We start from the raw sequence: 21,174 nt of genomic DNA, 5'->3' as shown, positions 1-21,174 counted from the left end.
TTTGTGTTCCGTATAACACACACACACACACACACACACACACACACACACACACACACACACATATATATATATATATATATATATATATATATATATATATATATATATATATATATATATATATATCCTACAGAGGGCTGGACAGGAGAAGCTTGGCATTTTTATCAAATCTGTCGTCCAGGGAGGAGCAGCATATGTGGTCAGTATTGTTGTGCAAAAAACAAAAGCATGAGCCATAAATGTGCCTATTTGCATCATATTATTTACTATTGAGTTTTGATGAAGGATGGTAGACTGAATCCAGGAGATCAGATACTGAGTGTGGATGGCAAAAGTCTCATGGGAGTGTCCCAGGAAAGGTGAAATAATCAGAATATTACTTAATTATTCAGTGTTATTTAAGACTCTTATGTGTGTATAACAAGGCATGATAATGCACATTTGGAAGTGTAAACTGAATTAATAATGATCCTTCTCAGGGCTGCAGAGATAATAATGCACACTGGATCAGTTGTAACACTGGAAACTCTCAAGTCAGCAGCTTTATATTACGGTTTTGAGGGAGTATTTACCCAGTCGCCACAAACTACATCTAAAGGTAGTAAATATTATGCACATTTAATTATTATGATTATGCATGAACCATTTGAAACAATTCAATTAAAAATCAGTCATGTGAGAGCAATGTTTGCACAGCCAACATATAATCTATGGCTTTTGAATATATGCATTCTTTTGTTTCATGTTTGTTAGATCATGATAATGGTGGACAGTCAAAGCAGAAGTCCAGTGTCTCTGATCTCTGTGACAGTGCTGAACCATCAGATTCTGATGCATCAAGACCACTAATAACCTTTAGAAACCAGCACTCAATCAGCAAAGTAAACACAAAACAAAACCAGAAATTGCTCAAGAAGAAATTGGAGTATCGTTCAAATCCAAACCTGACATGTGAGTGATTATATTTGCACATCATTTTTTGTTTGTTTTTAAGTTGTTAAGCTCTATTTCTGTTTCCGTCAGATACGCCTGTTGATCCAGTTCTCCATGAAAAGATGATGCTATCTTTATCCACTGACAATTTAATGGATTCTGTGAGTATCAATGATATACTATTTGATAGCCTATACTATTATAGTTTATTATTTTGAATGGGATTTTATATATATATATATATATATATATATATATATATATATATATATATTAGTGCTGTCAAACGATTAAAATATTTAATCGCGATTAATCGCATTAATGCCATAGTTAACTCGCGATTAATCGCACATTTTTATCTATTCTAAATGTCCCTTGATTTCTATTTGTCTCATTATTTTTTCTAATTTTAATGCTCTTATCAACATGGAAAAGTGGATCAGCATTAAGTTTGTTCTTAGCTGTGGTATCCATGTGCTTCTGTCTGAAGTCATCCATTGTAGAGCTTAGATCGGGCCCAAAAAAATCAAGCCCGACCCGAGCCCGTGCGCATTGTGTCCGAGCCCGGCCCGACACATAAACTGTAATTATGAGCCCAAGCCCGATTTAAACCCGTCAATTTTTTTCATACGTGGGTCGTTATAACTGACGTTCTCAACTATTTCCTATGTTACTTTCTCCCGCCCGCAACATTTTTGTCCCGCTCCCGCCCGCAAATACACTCTTTTTTTTGTAGGCTACCTCCAAATACTTTCGCCTACGTGTCGCCACCATACACATCAGCATAAATGCTCCTGATAAATTATTTGTTATTAAAGCATTAACACACAAACCACTGTTATAACATAAAAGCAAGCAGGCTACTGAGTGCATGGTTTGGCATGACTGAATGCGCGCAAAGTGCGCTCCCTTAATAATTCCTAAAAAGCTGACATCAGTTCATCGCAATCTCACACATCTGTTATTATCAGTGAAGCTGACTGCACAATGCATCTTTCATAATATATACACTTTGTTTGTTATAATTTGAGGATTTGCCAGCTTACAGAATTCAGCACTGAACAAAAAGTCTGTTTTGAGCGGTGAGGGGAGTCTATTTTAAATGCTTCTGATGCTTCTTCATATGTCTGTGATTGGCTACATCCCTCAACGCTGCAAACATGTTATAAAAAGAAACTCTGGCCTGTAAATCGTTTCTATTTTGTTTTAGTTGTTCTTGTTGCTTTTCTGCAACATATGAATAAAAATGTATTAGTTTTTATTTTTTATTCATAGATATTTCTAGTTTGCGGGAGTCCCGCGAATCGTTTTATTCTCCCGTATCCGGACACAGAGTGAGTGCATTACCGCTCGAGCCCGCCCTCGCACTCGGCCATCAAATCTAGTCCCGCGCCGCACTCTACTGCGTTGAGAGTGCACGTCTATAGATCGGCGTCTCGCGCTCGCGCCATCCACTCAAAACGTACCGTTAGCCTACTACTCTTTGGCCGGCGCGCAAGCCCAAACAAGTACGTGCGGCGTGCCTGTTGTTTTGTTTCCGTCTAGCTATCCGGTGTGGTGTTGTTTGCTAGGCCAAAAAGAGCGTTAATCTCGCGATAAAAAAAATTGACGCCGTTAAAATGTGTTTGCGTTAACGCCGTTAATAACGCGTTTAACGCACAGCACTAATATATATATATATATATATATATATATACACACATATATGCAGGCGGCGGCATATATGTGTCATGGAACAGAAGGACACAAACAGGTTTCAGTGAAAATGGTTTATTGAAAGCACTCAGAGACAGTCATGGATGATAGCTGGATGCAATGTAAACACGGAGAAAGAGTCAATGGAGGAATAGATGATGGTCGATACTCTTATCTGAAGTTGGTTGAAGATGAGGAGAGAGTGGAGCCGGCGGGAAACAGAAGACTGGATGATCGGGCACACAGATCAGGCGAACAGGAAATAGGCAGGAATGCTGAACAGGTAAGTAGACGAATCTAGCTTGGGAGTCAGGAAGTCGATGGTACTTCGACGAGACCAGACAACTGAGTGAGGGAACTAGCGGTGTTTTTAAGGTGTAGAGGAAGTGAGTGCAGATTGCCGGCAGGTGGTGAAAGCAGGGGAAGATTATTAGTACGCTGGTGATGCAGAACGAGTGGGCGGAGTGTAGAGGCCTGGCGCTGATGTATCCGTACCATTGATTGCCAGTAACTCCCGGTTACCGATGTCATAGTTCTGCTCCGCCGGGGATAGCTTCTTGGAGAAGAAGGCACATGGATGGAGTCGAGAAGGTGTCCCCTGCCGCTGTGAGAGGACTGCTCCTACCCCTGTGGTTGAAGCGTCCACCTCGACAAGAAACGGAAGATCTGGATTAGGATGGACGAGGGTAGGAGCAGAACAGAATGAGGCTTTGAGCTTTTTGAAGGCATTGGTGGCTTCGGTGGTCCAGGACAGAGACTTGGCCCCTTTTCTCAGAAGTGAGGTGATGGGAGAACTGATTTGGCTGAAATCCTTGATGAAGCGGCGGTAAAAGTTAGCAAATACCAGGAAGCGTTGAAGTTCTTTGACATTGGTTGGTTGGAGCCAGTTGGAGACGGCCTCCACCTTCCTCTGGTGCATGGCTATTCCGTTTGGTGAAATCACATAGCCCAGAAAGTGAATAGTTGTTTGGCGGAACTCGCATTTCTCCAACTTTAGATAGAGATGGTGGTCACGCAGCCTTTGAAGGATGGACTTGACATGGAGTTGATTCTCTGACAGGTTTGAGGAGTATATAAGGATATCATCAATATAGATGATGACAAACTGGTGCAGGAAGTCTCTGAAGATTTCATTCATAAACCCCTGGAAGACGGCGGGAGCGTTGGACAGACCGAAGGGCATGACCTTATATTCGTAGTGAACTGCAGGTGTGATGAAGGCGGTCTTCCACTCATCTCCCTTCTTGATCCGAACCTAGTTATAGGCGCTGCAAAGGTCCAGTTTGGAGAAAAAGCGAGCTCCACGGAGTTGTTCCAAGGCAGCTGGGACCAGAGGAAGGGGATACCGATATTTTACTGTGGAGTTGTTGAGAGTCCGATAATCGATACAGGGGCGCAAGCCTCCGTCCTTCTTGCCAACAAAAAAGAAGCTGGAAGCGGCAGGAGACGTAGATGGACGGATGTAATCTTGGTGGAGAGCCTCCTCGATATACTCCTCCATGGCCTTCTGTTCCGGGATGGACAAAGGGTAGATTTTACCACAAGGTAATACAGCCCCAGGCAGCAGGTCGATCGCACAGTCCCATGGCCGATGTGGTGGTAGTTTGGTAGCCAGATGTTTATTAAATACGTCCTGGAACGCCCGGTAGGGTGTTGGAACCTCAGGGAGCTTGTCGGTGGGAGGACTTTCGAGGGAAGTGGAGGCAATGGAAACTTCAAGAACCGGAGTTGGCAAAGGACGATGAATCTTCTTGACGGTGTACAGACAGTGCGTTAAGCAGTCGTTTCCCCATTGTAGGATCTCACCTGAGGACCAGGTGAGGACCAGGTTCCAACCACAGGCGTCCCATGATGATATCAGCCGTGGAACCCTCCAGCACCAGACACGGAAGCTCCTCTTCATGAAGGCCGCCTATCCTCATGGTAATAATAGGACTGCTGTGGCCGATCTGCCCACGACCGAGCGGTTTCCCCAAGATGGAATGCACATGAAGAGTCTGAGAAATGGGTCTTTGCTTGAAGTCGTCGCAGAATGAATAGAGATATAAAGTTGCCAGCGGTTCCAGAGTCAATTAGCGCTTGCGCTGAAAGTGAACTTTGCAGATAGGTTAGTTGAACTGGAGTGTATTTCATTTTAGAGATGGGAAAATGTAAATGGACTGTACTCACCGCCGGTCGTGGGGGACGAATAGGACAGGATATAAGTTGATGACCAGCAGAACCGCAGTAGAGGCATAGCCCTTTGGAGATGCGACGTTGACGTTCTTCGGCGGTTAAATTAGTGAAATTGATATCCATGGGTTCTGGTGCTGGAGGGTTGAATGAGAATGATGGGCGAGGAGGAGGCAGTGCAAGACAGTCAAGCTGGCAAGCCGTGCGGCGTTGATCCACGCGAATGGAACGCTTTATGAGACTTTCGAGCCCAATGACGTCATCATAAATGGCTAGTTGTAAACGATCTCATGATTTAATCCTTGTCGGTAGGCAGTTATTAAAGCAGACTCATTCCATTCACTGGAAGCTGCCAGGGTGCGAAAACGCAGGGCATATGAAGACACAGACGATTTACCGTGACGTAAACGAAATAGCTGGTCCTGCACAGAGAGCGCATTGTTAGCTTGAGCAAACACTTCGCGGAAGTGACCAATGAAGGCAGATAAAGACTGGGTGACCGGGCCATGATCGTGTGCCCAAAGAAGGGCTCGTCCGGTGAGGAGAGAAATAACAAATGCAACCATGGCTCTCTCTGAGGGAAACTGTGAGATATTCATCTCCATATACAGTTCGCACTGCAGTAGGAAGCCGCTGCACTCCCCCTCCTCGCCAGAGAAGGGCGCTGGTCGGGCCATGGGACTTACAGAGGCAGAGGGTGGAGGGTGGAGGTATGGCGTGTTGGATGTCACGCAAAACATCAGCGACCGTGGGCGAAGCATCCTCTTCGCCATGACCTGTCGGTTCGTGCATTTGGGTCTGGTCTTCTGTCATGGACACAGAAGGACACAAACAGGTTTCAGTGAAAATGGTTTATTGAAAGCACTCAGGGACAGTCACGGATGATAGCTGGATGCAATTTAAACACAGAGAAAGAGTCAGTGGAGGAATAGATGATAGTCAATACTCTTATCTGAAGTTGGTTGAAGATGAGGAGAGAGTGGAGCCGGCGGGAAACAGAAGACTGGATGATCGGGCACACAGATCAGGCGAACAGAAAACAGGCAGGAATGCTGAACAGGTAAGCAGACAAATCTAACTTGGGAGTCAGGAATTCGATGTTACTTCAACGAGACCAGACAACTGAGTGAGGGAACTGGCTGCATGCCGGCAGGTGGTGAAAGCAGGTGAAGATGCATAGTACTCTGGTGATGCAGAACGAGTGGGCGGAGTGTAGAGGTCTGGCGCTGATGTATCCGTGACAATAATGTATGTATGTATACATTTATTTTATTTCAAATAATATTTTCATGGTATTGGTGTGAGTTTCAGTTTTAGTTAATGATAATAACCCTGGTACAGATACATTTTTTGCTCTTTTGACCTCAGTCTCATCTAATATATTTCTATATCTCACCCCAGGTGAAACCCAGAAACAATCTTTTAAACACAGAAACTTATCACCGAGAATATCTGACCCTGCCAGCATCCAAACTGCACAGTAATAAAGCACCCGGAACCACAGAAAAACCTCAGCATATTTCTGCATTCTCCAGGGATCTGCAAAAGATCAACATTATGGTATTTGTGTGTTGCACTTTTATTGCCATGTTTGATATTTGTGGTTCCATAATCTTTTCATCAGAAGCAAAATAACTTTGCAGATAGAGGAGACCGGGGCTAGTAGTCACACACACACACACACACACACACACACACACACACACACACACACACACACACACACACACACACACACACACACACACACACACACACACACACACACACGTTTGTTTCACTATATTGAGAACATGGCATAGACTTCCAATGATTTTTATATCAGGTCAATGATATTTTCTATGGCCAAACCCAAACCCCTGCCTCTAAACCGAAACCTACCCATCACGGAAACATGTGCAAAACGCTAGATTTAAATAAAAACATGTTTGGCCGATTTATAAGCGTTTTTAACTAGTAAGAACCAGTAAAATGTCTTTACTAGTCAGTTGTCATAATATTTCACTATATAAGTGAGGACATTTGGCCCTTACACGTATAATTATATAAGTAAGTAACTTTATATTATAAGTGACTACAACTGAAAAAGTTTTACATTTTATTATTGTGTGTGTGTATGTCTCTCTCTCTCTCTCTCTCTCTACACACAAATTCTATTGCACCCACATTCACAAAGAATAACTGTTCAATCTCACAGAAACAGGCACATTCTCAAGACAATCTTTGGAGTGTAGAAAAAGGACGCACTCTTGTGGACAGATCAAGATACTTGAAGAAACAGCAAGAACTGAGCAAATGGAACAGCCTTACAACCATAAGCTCAATGGATTCCAGCTTGTCCAGTATGGGACACAAAAATGGACTCTGGAAGATCCCGACAACCACCCAGTCTGTCCCTCTATCGCAGCCGAAACGTATGGACGTCCCCTACTCGCCACAAGCCAACAGTGTTTCCTTTAGCACATTCCGTCAGCCTGCGGAAACCCCAAAAATGTCTCCAGCAAACCATCAATATCAACATCAACATCAGAGCAATGCATCACCATCTCAAAGACCACAGCAGGTCCTCAAGAAAAAAACTGTTGTCTTCCACTCATCTGTGAAGACATCCCAGATTAACACAGCTTCAGAACGTTTAAGTGCTAATCTTGAGCAGAAAGCGGTCGGGAAGACTAGTAAACTCCCTACTACAGACCTGCTGGGACAGGAAGTGCAGCAGCTGCAGGCCAAAGTGTGGCGCACCCTGGAGGAGAGTGAACGTCTGCGCAGACTCTCTCTAGAGCTGCAGTTCCAGAGGAGACTAGAGGAGTACCAGCACAACGGGGATGAAGATGAGGATGAGGATGATGAGAGCCATTCCGGGGCAGAACGGAAGAGGTTTCAGACAGGAAGTGATGTAGTGGTGAGTTTTACATGTGTACACTGAAACATCACAATAACAAAACAACTTAATTTACAACCAATTTTAAAGTTTCTTGTTGACCACACCAGCAATATAAAACACATATCATGAAACAGAGGTATTAAAAATAACACACCAGATAACGAGAGACACTTAATCACTAATCACTAAACACATTTTATTAATGTCATCCTAGAGTAACTGTGAGAAGAATGAAACCGCGGCTGACCAGCAAAAGGAAGGCCACTTTTCTCAAGAGGACAGTTTGAAAGGTATTGGTCAGAATTTCAAAATCAATCACTGATTAATATTGTTTTAGAATTGATAAATTTGTCTGACATTGATTTCTGGAATTGCAGATGGAATCAAACATGAATCTATGGGATATAAAATGAAGCTCTCTTCTAGGTGAGTCTCAACTCTAAATTCATAATTCACAGCAATTCTGCTTTTTAACTCTCCAAAATAGGGGAGAGTGTCATTTTTGTTGTTTAGTTACTTTACTTATTTAATTTTATTATAAAGCACTTTACAACTGCACCTGCATACCAAAGTTCTGTACAATCAGCAACATAAAAACATCAAATAACTTTAGTCACTATTTCTCAGACTGTTTATTTTAATGGTAATTTAATGACTGTTCAGTTCAATTTATCCCCGTAAAGCCTGAAATATTAAATAATAGTACAAAAAATCTAATAGTTTCAAGTGGAACATTTTGTTAAACCTTTTAGGCAAAATATTTAACTCTTTTCCTGCCATTGACGGAATTTTCCGGTAATCTATGTTTTCAGTGCTATACAGAATATCTGGATCAAAACACAGGTGAAGAAGAAGCAGAAATTAGGGCTGAATCCGAAATCGCCCGCTATACCCTCAAATAGAGCACTATATATAGAGCACTATTTGAGGGGACAGCCATTTGTAGTGGTGTCTGAAACCAAGTGTACAACCGATGTATGCTCAACAGCTGTCCGCAATTCGCTCACTCGTTTTTATTCACTCCTTCAAATTAACAGTATTAGTAGACTAACATAGGGAATAGTGAATGAGGGTTTAGGATGCCATTTGGTACAGGCCCATAGAAGCATTGCATATGCACGTTGTAGTCTTTGGGGGGGAAAACAACAACGTGATTTTCTCCGTTTTTTGTTCTAAATGTTTTTGCATTTAACCACATTCAATTGTTGATATAAAAAAAGAGGATGAATAAACAACATTTTCTGGGGGCCATAAAAGTTTTGTGAAATTAATTAAAAAACTGGCGGTGTTTAGCAAAAATGCTGGCAGGAAATGAGTTATTTTTTAAAAAGTTTGTATAGCTTATATGTATCAGTATCATATGAGTATCATATTTGATGCAACAGGCTTTTATGGGTCATATAGTTTGATAGTGAGAATATGAAACTCATACTTGAGGAAAAAAACATTTTATTCAGAGCAAAAATATGCAATCATAAATCAATGAGATCTTTATAATGGTATAATAGACTACTTGCATTCAATGCATATAAATATCAGTTGTCACTTTAAATCTGCCAAAAATATGTCCTAGTAAAATTATATTTAAATGCTTAGTTTTATGATCAAAACTCTGTAGTTCTCTTACGAGAGGTTCTCTCGTATTGCGTAAGTATAGCTTACGCTACGGGAAAGATTCATCTTTTCGAGATATTGAAGCCAAAAAATTATCCTTAATTTTTGTATCCATTGTCAACGCAGTGCAGCAGCTAGCGGACCTAGAGCAGGCTGTCTAGCGTTGTCATAGGCTGCCCTGCGGGAACTGCAGCAGCCTATCACTGAACCCAAAGTGACGTCACGTCCAATGAAGGCGCTCGCGCCAATATGGGCGTGGCTTAGCGTATATAAGCAGGGTTCGTAGGCTGATTTCTCTGATTTTCATCTCTTCAGCGAAGCTCTTCGCATCGCTGGATCTTGAGAAGCCGCCGCCGCCGTCGAAACAGCGACAAGCCAGCTAAGGACAGTGTCCGAGGAAGCCGGCTATCTTTGCCACCTTCAGCCTTCCGTGCCAGCTACGCTATCCGGCGACGTATCCTTTCAAAACTCTAGCTTTCTAAGCAACTAAAAGAGCGCGAGACTTTTTCAAGATGCCTCGCTCCACTTGTGGCTCGTGCAGAGCCCCGCTCAGCGACGGAGACCGCCACGTTATCTGCGCTCTCTGCCTGGGACCGGAACACGCTGCCCTTGCCCTCTCTTCCGGAGGATGTGAGCACTGTGAAGAGCTTCCAATGTCGACCCTGCGGGCTCGACTCGAAGCTTGCAACCCTGAAGCTGTCACTCCGCCCTTTGTGGGACCGCGCAGGAAGAAGCGCCGTTCCCAAAGACATCCGGAGCCTGTAACTGCTGCGACATGCTCGCCGGAGTCCCTCCCTCGAGCCTCGCCTTCTCCGCCGCCCCTCACCGATGCGGAGCCGCCGGCTACGGCCACTCTGCCTCCGCGTCTGATGATGAGGCGGAACGACCCACCGCTATTGACAGCTGTTCTATCCTGGCTTCTGATAGTGAGGAATGGTCGAGTTCTCAGCACTCCGCCGCCTCCTCGATCCAGGAATCCGGCAGGACCCGCGCCGGAGTGGACGCTGAGCTGATGGGCCTCCTCTCGCAGGGCTTGACCGCCTCGGGCTTGAGTGGTCGCCCCCTAAGGAGCCTGCGCACAACAGACTCAACAGCTGCTTTCAAGCGCCGTCAAGCGCCCGCTGCCAGGCCTGCACCCTTCCTCCCAGAGCTGCACTCTGAGCTTTCTAAATCGTGGAACGCTCCATTCTTTGGAGGCTCCAAACCTCTGTCTCCGCGTCGCTCTCCCAAGTGGACAGCGCCGCCGAGAAAGGATAGAGCTCAATCCCCAAGGTTGAGGAAGCGGTTGCGGCACACCTTTGAATGGGACGAGAAAGGCCCGGATCCAGCTGCCGTAACGGACCTGAGAAGTGCGAGGGATCTTTCCCTTTGTGCTACCAAGGCTGCAGCTCAAGCCCTAGGACGATGCATGGCCTCGCTCACTGTCACAGAAAGACACCTCTGGTTAACGCTGGGTGACATGAGAGAGTCTGAGCGGTCTGCCTTCCTCGATGTTCCTCTCTCCCACACTGGTCTCTTTGGCCTTGCAGTGAACGGAATCGTCAACCTTTTTCTGAAGGTCAGAAAACCTTGCAAGCCATGAATCTGTTCCTGTCGCATGAGCTCCACTGCAGGTCGCCCACGTGAACAGCCGCCTGCACGAGCCACTACACAGCGCCAAGTTCAGCTGAGACAGTCCAGCCACTCTTCGCAGCGACAGGGTGGCCGCCCTAGATCGCGCTCAGCTAACCGCAGCAGACTGCACCCCCCAAGTGGGCCGCGGCCAAAGATCACGCTGAAATCTGAGCAAGCGAAGCCCTCCTAGCAAAAGTGAGAGGGAAAAGACAGTTGGGTCTTGCCGCGGCCGGACCACCGTCAAAGCTTTTTGCCCTGTCAGTCCCCTTAACACAGGCTACTGCAGTGAGTCATTTAGCAGCCAACGAGTCGGTAACACAACTCGCTCGCCTGCACACAACCGCCGTTTTTACGACGAACCAGAGAAATCTCAGAAAGAGCATAATGTCTGGTTATCCGGCTCACGCCGGTGGTGTTTTAAGAGTAGAAAAAGTGCCCACGCCACAGTGCTCACCCCTACACACAAACACAGCACTTCCCGTGTCACCCACAGAGCCCACTCTCATAAAGCTGGCAAATGCCGCTCGAGTGTTAACTGCGGGAGATGTGCCCACGTGTCCGTGCCCACATCTACTATCTGCCCGCTCTATTACATGGCCAAGTCACGCGCATCACAAAGTGCAGACTCATATCAATCAAGTTGTGGATATTAGTCTCGTGCCCGCTCGCGCTTACTAACAAGCACTTCGCACACAGCGCCGCGCGCGCACCACGAAGTGCAGCCTTATATGAGTCAGAATATGAACGTAAGTCTCGTGCCCGCTTGCAAGCGCTCACGCTTACTAACATGCACTTCGCCCACGGCGTTAAATGCACGTCACAATGTGCAGCCTCATATCGGTCAAGTTATGAATGCAAGTCCCGTGCCCGCTCACGAGCGCCCACGCTTACTAACATACATGCCGCCCATGGCTCCGCTCGCGCATCACAAAGTGATTATAAAGCGCTCCCCATTCACAGCTATCGGGACGCTATATATGAAACAGCCTGCTGTCGCTGTCTGCGAGCCGCCCCATTCAAGCACAGAGAGCGCGCGCACCGTGCTCATTCCTCCGGTCCAGTTTCTCGAGGCTGCACAACGCGGCAATCAGAACCCGGAGGCCATTCTGTCCCTAGCTACACATATAAAAGCATGGGAAGCAATTCCAGGGGTATCAGAATTGGTGCTAGGCACAATAAAGCAGGGCTATGCATTACAGTTCGCTCGCCGTCCCCCACGCTTTCGAAGACAGATCGCGAAGACAGTGAATGCGGAAGTAGCACATCTACTTCGCTCAGAAATAGCAAAACTGCTGTGTAAAAGGGCAATAGAACCGGTACCGCCTTCTCTAAGACAGACAGGCTTTTACAGACGTTATTTTCTCGTGCCCAAGAAGGACGGGGGTCTCAGACCCATACTAGATCTGAGACATTTGAACAAAGCTCTTATGAAAAGACCGTACAAAATGCTTACAATCAGACAACTCCTCGTGCACGTTCGCCCGAGAGACTGGTTTATATCTCTCGATCTAAAAGATTAGCCTATTTTCAGATTCAGATAATACCCCGTCACAGGCCATTCTTGAGATTTGCCTTCGACGGTCAGGTTTATCAGTACACCGTCCTGCCGTTCGGTCTGTCCTTAGAACCCCGCACATTCACAAAGTGCATGGACGCGGCACTCACCCCTTGAGAAATCAGGGCATGCAAATTCTGGTTCTAGCACAATCAGAGTCAGAAATACTGTCTCACAGAGCTGTGCTCCTCAGTCACCTGGAAAGCCTGAGTCTCACGGTCAACTGGACCAAGAGCTCATTAATGCCCAGCCAGTCAATTTCCTTTTTAGGAATAGAACTGGACTCCATGGCTATGACGGCCCGCTTGTCAACACAGCGCACGCGCTGTGTTCAGCAACTGGCCGCGTCTTTCCAGAAGGACAGCACCGCCCCTCTGAAGACATTCCAGAGGATGCTGGGTTACATGGCTTCAGCTGCTGCGGTACTTCGGCTGGGTTTGCTACGTATGCGCCCGCTACAACGCTGGCTGGCCGCTCGTGTGTCTCACCGAGCTTGGGAGTCAGGCTGCGCCCGGATCAGAGTGACTCACTCTGCAGCCCTGGTTAGCGGCCGACTGGTACCAGCGGGGAGTGGTTATTGGAACTGTCTACAACCAGAAGGTCATCTCGACAGACGCGTCCAACAAGGGTTGGGGCGCGCTCTTCGAGGGCAGACCAGTCTTTGGTCTGTGGTCAGACCGGGAAAAACTCCTCCATATAAACTGTCTGGAAATGATAGCGGTCGAGAATGCCCTGAAGGGTTTCCTCCCGTTTATACAGGACCACCATGTTCTAGTCCGCTCGGACAACATGTCTGTAGTGTCCTACGTGAACCGCCAGGGCGGTGTCAGATCCAGAAATCTCTGCAATCCGGAAGAACGCCTCCTCGTTTGGTCTCAGCACCATCTGCGCTCGCTGAGAGCGAACGACGGCCCAGACATCTGAACGACGGCCCAGACAGACTGTCCAGGAACAATGTTTCCCCGGGGGAATGGTCCCTGCACCCCCAAACAGTCCAGTTGCTATGGCGGCTTTTTGGCAAAATGGAAGTCGACCTATTTGCGTCAGTGGACAACGCTCACTTCCCAAAGTTCTTTTCAAAGAACGAGGACGCGCTGGCCCAGACCTGGCCCAGCCGCCCACTATATGCTTTCCCTCCGGTCTCTCTGTTACCACAGGTGATCAAGAGAATCAGGGAAACGCGCCAATCAGTGCTCCTCATAGTCCCGCGTTGGAAGAACCAGAATTGGGTCCCGGAGCTGACGCGGCTGTCACAGACAGTCCCGTGGCCAATTCCGGTGAGAGCAGATCTCCTCTCTCAAGCTCGCGGCTTGATCTGGCATCCCCATCCAGAGCGCTGGTCTCTGCACGTATGGTTGACCAACAGTTACCCATTGCCCTGACAGACGCAGAATTGAACACAATCACGCAGTCTAGATCTCCTTCTACCAGAAGCCTCTACGCGTCTAAATGGTCTGTGTTCTCTAAATGGTGCGCTGACAAAAATCTGGACCCAGGGAAGTGTGGGGTTTCGCATTTGCTTAGTTTCCTTCAAGAGCTGTTGGAAAAGGGAAGGTCCCCTTCCAAGCTCAAAGTCTATGTTGCAGCCGTCGCAGCGTTCTCAGAATCGACGCGCGGCCAGTCAATAGGCAGGAACGAGCTCATCATCTGCTTCCTCAGAGGAGCCAGGAGGAAGAATCCCCCGCGCCCCCCTAAAGTTCCTATGTGGGATCTGTCTTTGGTCCTCGAGGCCCTGAAAGCATACCCCTTTGAACCTTTAGACTCTGCGGATCTAAAATACTTATCATTAAAACCGTTTTCCTGATCGCTCAGTCGTCACTACCGACAAACTACCATCAGTCTAAGTGAGTCAGTTCTGCCCAGGTACTATCGTGCGCAAACTACTCTCATATGGCTTAGTTCTTCTGGTTGAGCTGCACTGTATCAGGTTATGTGCTATATGCTTATACATTGACAGGCGTCGCCGCTCTGAATTCCCTGTGAGTGCTTATATACATGCGCTTATATATACATGCGCTTATTCCCGCTGATCTGGGATCCCGGATTTTTCTGGGACTCATAAGTGGATGCTGGCGCGCACGGCGTTGACAAGGGGTTCCCGTAGCGTAAGCTATACTTACGCAATACGAGAGAACCCTCTCGTAAGAGAACGTACTGGGTTACCTAACGTAACCTCGGATCTCTCTAGAAGAGGGAACGAGTATTACGTAACCTGCCGTGCTTGCGCCACGAGCGTTTTCTGCTTCAGTCGATGAAAACCAGAGAAATCAGCCTACGAACCCTGCTTATATACGCTAAGCCACACCCATATTGGCGGGCTTTGACGCTGTGAAGGCGCTCGACGTGACGTCACGTTGGGTTCAGTGATAGGCTGCTGCAGTTCCCGCAGGGCAGCCTATGAGCACGCTAGACAGCCTGCTCTAGGTTTGCCTGCTGCTGCACTGCGTTGACAATGGATACAAAAATTAAAGATACATTTTTGGCTTCAATATCTCGAAAAAGATGAATCTTTCCCGTAGCGTAAGCTATACTTACGCAATACTCTTTCCCTCTTCAAGAGAGAACCGAGGTTACGTTAGGTAACCGAGTACGTTTTAAAACATATAATGCACTGCAATACAATGCTGATTGGGAGACGAACAAATACATTCTATTCAAAAGCCTGATGATGAATCATATTTGATTAATTTTAACATGATTTTTCTGAAAACTGATTTATGTGTAAACTATGTATAATCAAGTAAACCTAAGTTAATTTAGCCCAGTAATTTGTTTTGTCTTAATCTGACATGAACATTATTCTGAGATCCCAGTTCAGTTCTATCTTTTTTTATATCATTGACGGTCGTGTATGTCAATGTGTTCTATTGTGTTTACTTGTTCTCCAGAGGTTTTTTTTTTATATGATGGACAGAACTCACAAAACAATCTGAATTTGGACATTTTGGACAAAAAAAAATAGGGGGGATCGAGCATTTTCAGTCGTGGCCCCTAGGCTGTGGAATGATCTGCCTATGGGTGTCAGGGTTGCTCCCAGCCTTGACACTTTTAAATCACGACTTAAAACTCACTTTTATTCATTGGCTTTTAAACCGGCCTGAGAGTTAATTTCTGCTTTTTGTTTTGTTTTGTATTGTCACGTGTTTAACTGTGTCTTGTGCTCTTGTCATGTGTTTAAAATTTGTCTGAAATTATGTCAGTGTTCAGCACTTTGGCGAACCTTGGTTGTTTTAAATGTGCTTTACAAATAAAAATGTATTGTATTGTATTGTATTTTAAAGTGATTATTATTCTAACATAGCCCATTCTAACCCTTTTTGTTTCACAAATTGTTTATTAACAAGAACCTGATATATTTCAAATTAATCAGCTGTGTTTTTTTATACTCTTACAGCGAAATGGATCACAAAAGCTTCAAAACACAGCAAGCCCCAGAGAATCTGACCTTTAAAGAGCGTCAGCAGCTGTTTTCTTTGGAAATGCTCACTTCAAGTAAAGTCAAAGTGTCCTGATAACAAAAGGGAAACCACTAAGATAATTTTTTTTTCTGGAGGCTACTTGTCCATCATTCAGACAATCTGAATCTGAATCTGAACAAGGATGAATAGTTCATTATTTGTTTCCAGATCCTCCTGAACCGCATGCAAGTTTTAAAATTGTATACACATAAGGTAAACTCATAGCCTATAAGATAGGTCACTTTTTCATTTCATTTACTAAAAAGGTGGCATAGTTTATCTAAATTCACCACTGCTTTTCACATAGTGGCACTATGTTATAGAAATATCCTGTAGGAATGTATTAATAGTGGAAATAGCAGGATGTCTTAGTGACTTTCATTACAGTTGGACTGCTTTTTCATATTTTTCAGTGATAGCAACCATAACCAAAAATAATACAATGAAAATAAATAATTCTTTATTGCTTTATATAACATTGTTCCTAAGCATCTGCATCAACATTTTCTTATTTTACACCTTATTTTGTTGATGAAACTGCACCACAATTTGTTCCTGTTCTCGGGTTTCAATAGACCCTCGGCGTATGCTTCTTATCTCATTAATGGCGTCGATTCCACTTATTTTCCTGCTCTTCACCAGGTAGCAGGCGAGCATCGTCCCCGTCCGGCCAAAACCATGCAAACAGTGCACCGCAACAGCCTGCCAAAGTCCAGTAGACAAACACAGAGGTGCTGAAAACATATTTCCAGAACACAGATGTGCATGAAGAATGTTTTACCTGTCCTCTCGCATTGGCCTCCTTCACTATGGACAAGAATATCTTGATCTGATCAAATGTGGGGGCGCAGAAGTCGTGAATCCTGATATGATGAAGGGTGAGGTCTGGACAGGTGTCGTGGTAAGGAGGTTTGCGCTCGCACAGGGTCACCAAGTGCTTGATGCCGTTGTCCAGCAGGTACTGATAGTGGGCCGTCATTCGTGGCATTGCCAGTCCTGCCACCTTACCAGGATCCACCCAGGAGAAGTTTGGAGGTTGTGCTGAAGCCATAGTTTTCTCTGTTGTGCGAGTTACATTAAACATTGGTTAGCACTAAACAAGGCCCACTGTCGCATATCTGCAAGATTGAGAAAAACAGCCTTGTATTTACAAATCTTTCTGCTAAAGTGCTGTTTGGGCCAGTAATGATAATTAATGCAATTAATAAAACATTATTGCATTACCATTCTGATACATCGACTTGTATATAAGCCTGTATAATTCACTCTTTCACTACTTCTTCTGAATCAGATTCTGGTTCAAACATATATGGCTGAATTAAACAAGTATTTCCACTTGCCATTATGCCATGTTTACTACAGTAAATTGACTGGTTGGATCTCTGAGATTGGTGTGAGTGAGTGGCGGGGTAATATAGCAAATTCATGCGCAAGGTATATTAAATAAGGCACGGGTGTAGAGTTACATTCAAGGTATTTCAAGGCATGGAAACTTTTTTTCCCACAGGGAAAAAACATTTAAATGTCATTTTGGTGATCAAAGATGAGTTTTAAAGTCCCCCTGTGGTGAAAATCAAGTTTTTAAAGTTGTTTATGTGTGGCGTTTTTAAGATTAGACTTTTGCTCGATGTGTTGCAAATGTTACACAAACCATGTTCCCGTTCACCATCTCAAAGTCAGCTGCCTTTTTAACAATCAATATCCTTACAAAGGCTTTGAACAACTTTGAAGAACATATAGTTCATCCTAATATACATCACATACATAATTCACCCGCTTGCTAAATGTACCCGATTTTTCATATCAACAGAGAAATATACCGGGATAACCTGGCTTCTCTCGAGACTCCACTGCTTCAGAGCAGTTAATGATGTGTTAAAGCCTGCTCACCCGCACCGCAAGGTAGTTTGTGACGTCAGAAACACCAGCGATTTCAAACTTAGTTTTTTTTTCACTGCAGTTTTAAGGAGAAAATACTCAGCAATGGTGTTGACTTATGAATTTGCACATGGTTTGACTGAAGCAAAAACATATAGACAACAACATAAAATTCAAACGATTCCGTATCCTGTGGTTCCATCTAGTGGGCAACATTAATATCACAGCTTGGACCCCTAATTATAAGATAATCCTTAAACATTTGTTACAGCGGTAAAACATTTATAGTAGGCTACAACTTGAGTGTTGAGTCCGGTTTAAATTTATTAAATATATTTGTAATATAAGGTCAGATATAATAGTTCAATATACAATATGTAGCAGTTTTATTCTATGGCATATTATTACTATTATTATTACTACCATATTGTTACTACTTTTAGTACCCTAAAATACAATTTAGTATGAGTATATTATAGTAGCAATATAATAGCTATGAATAAAATCGCAAATAGTATAGCATAAATTGTAAAATATTATTGTCAATAAAATAAAAATAGTTCCTGTAGCTCAAAAAATAAAGGATGACACTAGCAAGTCAAAGGTCATGAGTTGATGATGATTAGATGGATAAAATGCATATCTTAAATACAATGTGAATGACAGTTTTCTCCATTTGCTGCTGTGTAATGACCCTGCATTCAATATGAATGACGAAACCGGCTCTAGTATTGTTCCGAAAATACAGTATCCTATTTTGTTTTTCAATTTTCATAAATGTTAAAGATAATTATAAAACAAATGTTTTAAGTTTATAACCTCAAAAGGTAAATGAACCATAAATATATAGCTTTATATATTTGAATATAGCCATAAATAGTGCTATACACTAACGTTATACACAAAGAAAAAAAACTTTATTTAATGCGCTCAAATTTATTTAAAGCATCATAATCAGTTTCCGTTCAAACAAACGTGTTAAACGGGCTTGCAAATCGAGACATGAAAACAGGCTAAAACTCTCCCTTAAACTGCGTGAAATAGGCCTAGGCCTACATGAGAACAGAGAACAAGGAAACAACACAGCCAACTAATGAACTAACATTTACAAACATTGTGGAAAACATTTAATTTATTTGTGTTTCGTGGAAAATGGTATTCGACGAATCTGCCGCCTCATGCTGGAAGCTAGGGAAATGTTTTGAGTGCACGCGCATGTCCCAAACATAACACCTGCTTCTTTGACCAAGCCTGTATGGTGTGGGACGGTGGGGATGTTACGGGCTAATTGTCACAACGAGCGAGAAAGGTTGATTGCAGGTAAATATTTCAACCTCTGGTGAATCACGCCGAACAGAGGAGCTTCTGCTGGAAAAAAGAGACCGCGACAGCTCGTAATAAAACCAGAATCAACATTGGCTCGGTTTTTCGGAGATAGTGAGAACTGAGGGATTTGAAATGTTGTAAAGGCGACGCAGAGATGGCGTTTTTACTCAGCAGGTGAGTATATTTCATTAAACAGATAAATTGCCACATAGCTGTAAAATTCATTGTAAAACATTACACGTCAAATTTCACCATGGTTGTTGTAAGTTAGCTGTGCTGGAATTTATTTTCAAGGAAGTAACTTAACTCTTACCGTGTCTATTAATGGTTAGCTAGTAACATCTTAAGCCAGTCCGCTTGTGATCCTCCATCTAACTAACGTTAGCCTATAGCCTAATAGTGAATGTTTAGTCTTTGTTTTTATGATAAGAACCATATTATCTGCTGCAGAACTGAAACACAATCATAACAATGTTCTTCTGCAAAATGAATGCAGTTTTTTTAACCGCTAGATAGTGTAACGTTCCCTTTAAATAGTACTGTATTATATAGTGCAATTTATAATGCAAACTTAAATATAATTTTATTTTTAATGCAATTTTACAGTTCAAATAATATTATATAATGAAACAAAAATATTGCATTGTATATCATATATATTATTTCACGTTCTTGGTGTACAGGGTAAATGAATAAAGTATTTTGACTGCAAATAGAAGTAGGCTAATTTTCTCTGTAGCGTTAACGTTACCTTGTTTAGTTCAATGTTGACTCGGCGTGGTACATTTCAGTCCACTAAACGGTTCCCTTCTGGACACCCTGATAATCACACATTGATTCTGTTTTCTAAATACCAACGCATTGATCCATATATTATTTAAGCAAATAAAATGTCGTATCTTTGTAACTGAACCCTGCTGTCGAGCTCGACCATTAACGTACTGTTTGTGCTTCATGCGGCTCTTCCTCCAGAGGGCGCGCAAAGGCTACAAAGCCATATCCTCCATTGAACCATATTGAGTAAGTACATTTTTTGTAAGCGTTTCGTCTTACTGGGAAACATTTATTTTTTATGAAATATTAAACGGTTAACTATAACAACCGAAACTACATGTAGTTGATATTTTCTTAATCCCTGTAAAATTAATTAAATTACGTACATACATTTTACTATAATCATAAACGTCTGTGATTGGCCCAGTTCGACCAGCGCTGAGAGAAGTAACAGTTATCACGTCACAAAGACTTCCATGGCTACTAACTGCATTACTACTCGCATGCATGCATTGATTCACCTGCACCTATCATAGTGTTTGTCTGAAGTGGGATTCGAACCCCAGGTTCCCCACCGTCATTTTTAAAGCGTAAATAATTTTCCAGACCACGGCACGTAACAAAGACTTCTGTTGCTACTTTATAAGAGGGCTGGACAATTATTTACGACTTGTTACGTATTTGAATTAGAAGTAAAACTTGACAGTTAAAATGGCAAACTATTTATTCAGACCAAACATGTGAAATACTTGCAAATGTCGCTTTTATGGCCAGCTACTAATTTTAGCATGTGATTAGCATGTAGCATGTCAGGATGGCCGAGCGGTCTAAGGCGCTGCGTTCAGGTCGCAGTCTCCTCTGGAGGCGTGGGTTCGAATCCCACTTCTGACAAACAATGTTTTTGTGCAGGACAGGTTAATCAATGGTGAATAAATTGGCCCCTAATTTAATAACAAATGATCATTTAGACGGAAGTGAATCAATCAAAACTAACTTTAGCTGGAAAAAACATTTTTCAAGAGCCACTATAAAACCAAACCAATCTCTGTTACCTTAAATTATATGTGTATCTCTGTAAAGCTGCTTTGAAACAATCTACATTGTTAAAAGCGCTATATAAATGAGGATGACTTGACTAATCATATAATATTGGCAGGTGTTCCTGTTAATCACTCAGTTTTCTTTAGTTACTAAAATGCAAAATAGAGCCGATTGTATGCATTGGAACAGTATTATGATGCAACTAGATAAAAAGTTTGTTGGCAAAC

At 43.5% G+C, this 21,174-nt stretch overlaps 2 protein-coding genes, 1 long non-coding RNA gene and 1 other non-coding gene across 6 annotated transcripts in view; 3 read left to right on the top strand and 1 right to left on the bottom strand.

Annotated features, from left to right (window-relative positions):
• Positions 1-16,399, top strand: part of afdnb (afadin, adherens junction formation factor b) — a 24,734-nt gene extending 8,335 nt beyond the window's left edge. The window contains exons 11-20 of one of the 2 annotated variants that reach the window (XM_077238726.1): positions 137-202; positions 289-362; positions 483-601; positions 757-954; positions 1,027-1,097; positions 6,205-6,363; positions 7,001-7,705; positions 7,902-7,977; positions 8,065-8,113; positions 15,865-16,399. In XM_077238726.1, the coding sequence (XP_077094841.1) occupies positions 137-202; positions 289-362; positions 483-601; positions 757-954; positions 1,027-1,097; positions 6,205-6,363; positions 7,001-7,705; positions 7,902-7,977; positions 8,065-8,113; positions 15,865-15,982 (1,635 nt within the window). In that variant the 3' untranslated portion in view covers positions 15,983-16,399. Of the gene's footprint in view, positions 1-136; positions 203-288; positions 363-482; positions 602-756; positions 955-1,026; positions 1,098-6,204; positions 6,364-7,000; positions 7,706-7,901; positions 7,984-8,064; positions 8,114-15,864 lie in introns of both variants that reach the window. The other variant, XM_077238725.1, reaches the window with a different exon arrangement.
• dusp23b (dual specificity phosphatase 23b) overlaps positions 16,374-21,174 on the bottom strand; it is a 26,878-nt gene continuing 22,077 nt past the window's right edge. The window contains exons 1-3 of one of the 2 annotated variants that reach the window (XM_077238773.1): positions 19,884-20,088; positions 16,710-16,987; positions 16,374-16,630 (exon numbers count right to left, since the gene is read on the bottom strand). In XM_077238773.1, coding sequence (XP_077094888.1) covers positions 16,442-16,630; positions 16,710-16,979 — 459 coding nt within the window. In that variant the 5' untranslated portion in view covers positions 16,980-16,987; positions 19,884-20,088 and the 3' untranslated portion in view covers positions 16,374-16,441. Of the gene's footprint in view, positions 16,631-16,709; positions 16,988-19,883; positions 20,089-21,174 lie in introns of those variants that run through there. The other variant, XM_077238775.1, reaches the window with a different exon arrangement.
• LOC143746742 (uncharacterized) overlaps positions 19,161-21,174 on the top strand; it is a 28,214-nt gene continuing 26,200 nt past the window's right edge. The window contains exon 1 of the long non-coding RNA XR_013206609.1: positions 19,161-19,306. This is a non-coding gene — a long non-coding RNA (uncharacterized LOC143746742). The remainder of the gene's footprint in view (positions 19,307-21,174) is intronic.
• Positions 20,715-20,797, top strand: trnal-cag (transfer RNA leucine (anticodon CAG)). Its single transcript has one exon. It is a non-coding gene; the product is annotated as a tRNA-Leu (tRNA).

Source organism: Siphateles boraxobius, unplaced genomic scaffold, assembly GCF_051911475.1.
Source record: "Siphateles boraxobius isolate OS27281-9 unplaced genomic scaffold, OSU_SipBor_1 22, whole genome shotgun sequence".
Classification (NCBI taxonomy): domain Eukaryota; kingdom Metazoa; phylum Chordata; class Actinopteri; order Cypriniformes; family Leuciscidae; genus Siphateles; species Siphateles boraxobius.
The sequence above is the reverse complement of the archived record's forward strand: the minus strand, read 5'-3'. Positions and strand labels throughout refer to the sequence as shown.